At 60.3% G+C, this 6,841-nt stretch overlaps 2 protein-coding genes across 2 annotated transcripts in view; one reads left to right on the top strand and one right to left on the bottom strand.

Annotated features, from left to right (window-relative positions):
- Positions 1 to 5,206, bottom strand: part of NDUFV1 (NADH:ubiquinone oxidoreductase core subunit V1) — a 12,918-nt gene extending 7,712 nt beyond the window's left edge. The window contains exons 1-2 of the mRNA XM_017733741.1: positions 5,002 to 5,206; positions 3,848 to 3,874 (exon numbers count right to left, since the gene is read on the bottom strand). Of these exons, the coding sequence (XP_017589230.1) occupies positions 3,848 to 3,874; positions 5,002 to 5,206 (232 nt within the window). The remainder of the gene's footprint in view (positions 1 to 3,847; positions 3,875 to 5,001) is intronic.
- Positions 7 to 6,841, top strand: part of PITPNM1 (phosphatidylinositol transfer protein membrane associated 1) — a 10,992-nt gene continuing 4,157 nt past the window's right edge. The window contains exons 1-13 of the mRNA XM_017733722.1: positions 7 to 96; positions 696 to 910; positions 984 to 1,105; positions 3,522 to 3,746; positions 3,832 to 4,146; positions 4,463 to 4,558; positions 4,666 to 4,773; positions 4,879 to 4,940; positions 5,024 to 5,268; positions 5,778 to 5,964; positions 6,066 to 6,176; positions 6,269 to 6,411; positions 6,638 to 6,816. Of these exons, the coding sequence (XP_017589211.1) occupies positions 19 to 96; positions 696 to 910; positions 984 to 1,105; positions 3,522 to 3,746; positions 3,832 to 4,146; positions 4,463 to 4,558; positions 4,666 to 4,773; positions 4,879 to 4,940; positions 5,024 to 5,268; positions 5,778 to 5,964; positions 6,066 to 6,176; positions 6,269 to 6,411; positions 6,638 to 6,816 (2,086 nt within the window). The 5' untranslated portion in view covers positions 7 to 18. The remainder of the gene's footprint in view (positions 97 to 695; positions 911 to 983; positions 1,106 to 3,521; positions 3,747 to 3,831; positions 4,147 to 4,462; positions 4,559 to 4,665; positions 4,774 to 4,878; positions 4,941 to 5,023; positions 5,269 to 5,777; positions 5,965 to 6,065; positions 6,177 to 6,268; positions 6,412 to 6,637; positions 6,817 to 6,841) is intronic.

The following is a 6,841-nucleotide window of genomic DNA, read 5'->3' as shown; positions in this document are numbered from 1 at the left end:
CTGCCCCCCGCCGCCGCCATGCTGATCAAGGAGTACCACATCCTGCTGCCCATGAGCCTGGAGGAGTACCAGGTGGCCCAGCTCTACATGATCCAGGTGGGGATGCGGGGCTGGGCAGGGGGGGGCTGAGCCCAGGGGCTGCATGGGTCTGGGGTTTGTGGGGCTGAGCCTGAGGGGTGTGGGGTCCAAGGGTCAAGACTGAGGAGGTGCACAGGGCTGTGGGGCTGGGCATGGGGAGCTGGAGGGGTGCAGGGATCTGGGGACTGAGACTGAGGGGGTGCAGGGGGCTGAGAGAGGCTGGGGGGGGGAGGGTGGCGCGGGGGCTGTGGGGGAGCATGAGGGGTGCAGGGCTGAGCCTGGGGGTGCACAGGGGACTTTGAGGCTGAGCATGGGATGTTGGAGGGTGTAGTGGGGCTGTGGGGCTGAGTGTGAGGAACTGGGGAGCTGTAGGGCTGAGCATGGAGCCTGGAGTGGCACGGGCTGGCCTGAGGCTGATCCCAAGCAATTGGCAGATTGCAGGGGTGTCAGTGAGGCTTTGGGTGGGTTTGGGGCCACTGAGCCAAGTAGGGGGTCCTGTGAACAGGTGTGGGGCTGGTGGATGGCAGCACATGGGGATGGGAGTGTATGGGGACCCGGGGTGCCCACGGGGATCTCGAGGCTTGGGGGGGCTGTGCTGAGCCATCACCTCTGTGCAGAAGAAGAGCCGGGAGGAGTCGAGTGGTGAGGGCAGCGGTGTGGAGATCCTGGCTAACCGGCCCTACAGTGACGGCCCTGGGGGCAGTGGCCAGTACACCCACAAGATCTACCATGTCGGCTCCCACATCCCCAGCTGGTTCCGGGCGCTGCTCCCCAAAGCTGCACTCCAGGTGGAGGAGGAGTCCTGGAATGCTTATCCCTACACACGTACCAGGTGGGAGCTGGGAGGCAGCAGGGTGGGCTGTGGGGCTGGCTGTACTCCAGGGCTCAGTCCTGTGCCCCTCCAGGTACACATGTCCCTTTGTGGAGAAGTTTTCCATTGAGATCGAGACGTACTACCGCCCGGATGCGGGGCAGCAGACCAACATCTTCAACCTGAGTGTGGCGGAGAAGAGGCAGAGGATTTTGGGTGGGTATGGCTGGCTTGGGGAGCTGGGCAGGACCCGGTGGCTGCTGGGATTCCCACACAGTGCTCCTGGGATGGGTGTGTGGATGTGATGGGGCCTTAGGGGCTCGATTTCACTCTCTTTGCTGGTCCTGATGGTTTGGGGATGCCGGAAGGGAAGAGCTCCCTGGATCCTGAGCTCCTTGCCCCAAGCTCCATGTGACCCAGGCTCCCTGCTCCAAGCTCCCTGCCTGTTCCCTCTCAGGGGTGCTGAATTAAGTTTCACATTAAAAATATTTTCAGGGATAGTTTTGTCCTCTGCCTCTTCCCTTGCCTCTATTTCTGTTTGCAGCTTCTCCTTCCTAGTGCCAGTCTGCTCCCCTCTCCTTCTGTGTCCCAGATCTGTTCTGGCATGGATTTGCCTTCTCAGTCTCTCCTGGTGTACATGGGACCCCAAATCTGGGTGTTTTGGATCAGCTGGAGCAGGGAGAGCTGGAAAAGCATGTCCCTATTTTCCTACCCCCTTGCCCTGCTTCCCTTCTCCCCAGGGCTTTGCTCCAGATCACTTTCTGGCTTCTTTCTGGGGAGACTGGTGGGCAGAACTGGGAGCTCCAGGTGGGATTCTTCCCTCTCTGGCAGGTTCCCGTTCCCGGTGGTGTGGATGTGGTCAGTTCAGGTGCCAGAGTGTGGAGTGTTATGCGCTGCCTCTTAAAATGGAGGCCTAAAATAGGCACGTGGAGGAAATGATTCATCTGACCTATTTCTCTCCCCGGCCCTTGCGGCACTGGGGATGTCCGGCCGGGATACTGATGGCTCGGACCTGGGGGCAGGAATTCTCCCCCTACTGCCCTGGGAAGCAACCAGGGCCAAGCAGACGGCATCAGGGCATGGCCCTGTGCCTGCTGCCTGGTTTTTCACTCTAGTGCCCATCCTGTGGGCATTCCACAGGGCACTTAGCATCTCCAGTGGCTGCTGCCTTCCACAGGGAGCAGGGTTTTAGTGGGACCAGCCCCAGTGTGGATCCCACTGGGATCTTCTCTGCCGTGGTGTCCTGTAGCACTGACAGATTTAAACCCCTCTCACGTTTCAAAGGACGATGGAAAAACATGGTCTGGGTGATCTGCAGGGATAACTGCTTCCTTGGCAGCCTGCTCCCAGTGGCAAAAGCAAAGGGAGTTGGATTGTGATAGGAATGACTCTGCCAGGAGCTGCTTGGGGACAGCAGGTTCTATCCCAGCTCTTTGCTGCGGTTATCCAAGATGCTTGGCATCATGCTGTGCATTGCATCATTTTTGTGGATTCAGGGCATTTCTAGTTTTCTTTTTCCCCCTTTTTTCAGCCCAAGCTGGAGGAAGAGAGGCTGACAGGTCCTTGGGGACATCAAGGCAAATAACTGCAGGGTTTGGCACAGTTTGGGAATGGGGACAGTGCTGCGGGACGGTACTGGGAGCCAGTGGGGTGCCCTGGGATCCCCCAAACCACGCTGGAGGAACCCGACCTGGAGACAGGGCTGGAAAAGCCAAATTCTAGGAGATTTTGTGCTGGATTGAGCCCACATGGGTGTTGGATCATGTTTTCCTGGGTGTCATTCATGAGCCTCTCTCCGGTCTTGGGAGGTCATCCTCATTTGGAGGGAGGTCATCCTCATTTGGAGGGAGCTCACCCTCATTTCGGGAGAGGTCACCTCTGTTTGGGGATAGGGTTCATTGCCCTCCCCCCCCGGCTCTCTGGAGGCTCCTGTGTCACGTGGTGGTTTTGCTGTGCCCTGTTTTTGGGGGACCCTCGGGCTTCTTGGCAGGGGGAGCTGGGAGCTGTGCCGAGCTGCCTCATGTGCTGTCCCTGTCCTCAGCCCCCACATCCCCCAGGTGGCCACGATCACTCTGCAGCTGCCAGATCTGCTGGCTAATGCATGTGTGTGTGTCAGTCCTGGCTCTCCGCATGCTCCCAGCCCCTCCCTCCCTGTGCTGCTCCCTGGGGTGCTGGATTGGGATCCCACGTGGGGACAGGGATGTCTTTGGCTGCATCAAGGGTGTCTGTGATGTTCCAGCCTTGGCATTTTGTATGTTTTATCAGGAAATTCTTCCCTGTGAGGGAACACAGGTTGCCCAGAGAAACTGCAGATGCTCCATCCCTGGAAGTGTCCAAGGCCAGGTTGGATGGGGCTTGGAGCAACCTGGGATAGTGGAAGGTGTCCCTGCCCATGGCAGGGAGTGGAATGAGATGATCCATAAGGTCCCTTCCAACCGAAACCATTCCAGGATTTTGTGATTCCAGAACTCCAAGATTCTGGGATTCTAGGACAGAGAGTGTTTGCTGCCAGCTGCATTGGGTGCATGGCTTGTGGGAGTATTTGACCTGATTTTTGTCCCTTTTTCTTTCTTTTCCTACCTATGCCCCCTTGCCAAGTGCTGGGAGGTGACAAGCGCCATTCTCCCCACAGACACCATTGACATCGTGCGTGATCCCATCTCCCCCGGGGAATACAAGCCTGAGGAGGATCCCAAACTCTACCACTCATCCAAGACGGGCCGGGGGCCGCTGGGGGATGACTGGCTGGAGGCGGCGGTGGCCAGCGGGCCCCTCATGTGCGCGTACAAGCTCTGCAAGGTGGAGTTCCGATACTGGGGGATGCAGTCCAAGATCGAGCAGTTCATCCATGATGTGGGTGAGTTCAGAGCCGTGGGTTGCTGGAGGGTCATTTGGGCAGCCATGGGACCGCACTGGACTCACTTCCCCACTTCTTCCCCCAGGTTTGAGGAAGGTGATGCTGCGCGCCCACCGCCAAGCCTGGTGCTGGCAGGATGAGTGGACAGACTTGACAATGGAGGATATCCGGCAGCTGGAGGAGGAGACAGCACAAATGCTGGCACAGAAGATGGCCAAGTGTGGCGAGGGCGAGGAGCCACCTGCGGCTGGGATCAGCCCTGAGGGGCGTCCGGAGCCAGACGGGCCTGGTGGGCAGGAGGAGGCCGAGCTGCAGGCGGGGACTGATACCCCCTCCGATGATACCTTTGCCAAGCAGTGGTCCACCTCTTCCCGGTCTTCCTACTCTTCCCAGCATGGAGGTGAGAGACCAGGTCTGGTGTGGTTATGCACTGGATGCTGCAGTTCTCCATAGGTGATGTGTCAGGGCACTGTTTTGCCTGGCTTGGGCATCCTGGGCTGGGGCTCTGGGTGTCCCAGGTCTGGTGCAAGGTTTCTAGAAGGGGCCCTGGGTGACCCAGGGATGCTCCTGGATCTCCTGGAGGGACTCTGGGTGACATAGGGATGGCCCCAGATCTCCCTGGGGGGGTCTGGGTCCAGGACCAAGGAGGAGCTGTGGGGCAGGAGCGGGGGTCTCTCTTCAGGGGGCTGTGGGTGCTGATCTCCTGTGGGTGGCAGGGGGCGTGTCTCCTCAGAGCCTGTCGGAGTGGCGGATGCAGAACATTGCCCGGGACTCGGAGAACAGCTCTGAAGAGGAATTTTTCGATGCCCACGGTACTGGCACCATCTTGGGACAGGCTGGATGGGGGTGAGGCCGGCTGAGGATGGGTGTGCAGGCACAGGGGTGTCTCCCCACCCATGCTTCCCTCCTGCCTCTGCAGAGGATCTGTCTGACAGCGATGAGGTCTTTGCCAAGGAGATGACCAAGTGGAGCTCCAACGACTTCTTGGACACGCTTGAGCGGCCAGCAGAGCTGGATGAGGCACTGGGTGAGTGCTGGGGTGAGCAGCCCAAATCCTTGGGTGGATGTCCTAGGAGGGGCCTGACTCCCACCTGGAGACCCCAACTGGCTCACCAGGGCTGTGTGCTCGCAGGGGACGGAGCCAGCGCCACCAAGGGGGATGGTGAAGAGTTGGGAACATCCAGCTTCCCTGAGGTGAATATCCCCTCCCTCGGGCCATGTCCTACTGCTGTGCCCTACTGCTGTGCCCCCCGACTTGACTGCTCTCCTTCCTGCAGGGCGGCATGGCAGAGAGCACGGAGCAGATGTGCCGGATCCACGCACTCTTCCTCATCCTCCACAGTGGGAACATCCTCGATCAGGGAGCGGGTGAGCCGGGCTCCAAGCAGGCAGATGTGCAGACACTGGCGGCCACCTTTGATGCTGTCACCCGCGTCCACTTTCCCGAGGCACTGGGACATGTGGCCCTGCGCCTGGTGCCCTGCCCGCCCATCTGTGCTGCAGCCTACGCCCTTGTTTCCAAGTACGGATTCCCGCTGGGAAAGCAGGGGACCAGGGAGCTGGTGTCCTTGGAGAGGGGGCTTTACTTCTGGTGGGACATTAAGGACTTGGGATGGGATGGGATGGGATGGGATGGGATGGGGGTTAACTGCTGGGTGTCCCAGGGCACACAGGTGTTTTGTTGTGGGATGAGGACAGTGGGGTGGGATGGGGCGGGATGGGATGGGATGGGATGGGAGGGGATGGGATGGGATGGGATGGGATGGGATGGGATGGGGATAACTCCTTGTGCAGCATCCTGGGGTGAACAAGCATTGTGCAAAGAGATGGGGACATCAGGGCAGGATGGAATGGCATGGAATTGGATGGGATGGGGATAACTCTGGATACAGCATCCTGAGTGAGCAAGTGTCTTGTGGTGGGATGGGATGGGGATTACTCCTGGTGTGGCATCTCAGGGTGAACCAGTACCATGCAATGGAATGAGGACGTCAGAACAGTCCCGTTCATCCCTCGCCATGTCCCCCTCAGGCTCAGCCCCTACAGCCACGACAGGGACAGCCTGTCCAGCAGCCAGGACCACATCCCACTGGCAGCGCTCCCGCTGCTGGCCACCTCCTCAGGCATCTACCAGCACGCCGTGGGCACCGTCATTGCCCGCGCCAACCAGGCCTACGCAGCCTTCCTGCACTCCGGAGAGGGCACCGGCTTCTGTGGCAGGGTGAGGTGGAATGTGGGGGGAAGCTTGGCTCTGGGGTCCAGCTGTGACCCTGCACGGAGTGTTTGGGGGTCACCCTCCTCATGGGTCTGTGGTCTCTGCAGGTGGTGTTGCTCGGGGACTGTGTGGGTGGCATTCTGGGATTCGATGCCCTGTGCCAGAGCCGGGTGGGCTCTGGGGGCAGCCGGAGCAGCAGCCGCCGGGGCAGCCTGGTGAGTGCCTACACCCCAACACCCCCTGGGAGGGGTTTGGGGGTGCACTGGGGGCTATATGGGGTCTGGGTGTTTGCTGCCTCTCCCTGCAGAGCACGGAGCCCATCTCCCCGGAGCAGTGTGGCGGCCTGGACCCACTGGCTGATGGGACAGAGGGAGCACCGGTATTGGGCCAGGCCAGCCCTGAGCCCCCAGGGACACAGGGGGACAGCCAGCAGCACAGCTCCATGTGCAGGTGAGCCCAAGGGGGATGGTTTGCTATCTTGTGCTTTATGGAAAGGGTGTAATTCCCATCTGCTTCAGGCTGGGAAGGAGCATTTCATGGAGGCTGCCTGCCCTGGGGTGATCTTGCTGGAGCTCCTCTGGGATAACAGGGCCACGCCAGGCACAGCTTTGCCTTCAGGATGGTGGGAGCGCGATGTTGCCATCCCTCCCCATGCCCACTGTCTCTGCTGTCCCAGCCTGCAGGCCAGCGAGGCCCCGCTGGAGGCAGAGGCTCCCCGGAGCAGCGCCATGGCGCTGGATGGGGCGGAGGGTGCCAGCACCCGCCTCGAATTTAAGGTATCCGGCTTCTTCCTCTTTGGTTCCCCACTGGGGCTGGTGCTCGCGCTGCGCAAGACCGTCATGCCTGCTCTGGATGGTGAGGATCCCCGCCTGCTGCGGTG

Source organism: Corvus brachyrhynchos, unplaced genomic scaffold, assembly GCF_000691975.1.
Source record: "Corvus brachyrhynchos isolate BGI_N302 unplaced genomic scaffold, ASM69197v1 scaffold165, whole genome shotgun sequence".
Taxonomy (NCBI): domain Eukaryota; kingdom Metazoa; phylum Chordata; class Aves; order Passeriformes; family Corvidae; genus Corvus; species Corvus brachyrhynchos.
The sequence above is the reverse complement of the archived record's forward strand: the minus strand, read 5'-3'. Positions and strand labels throughout refer to the sequence as shown.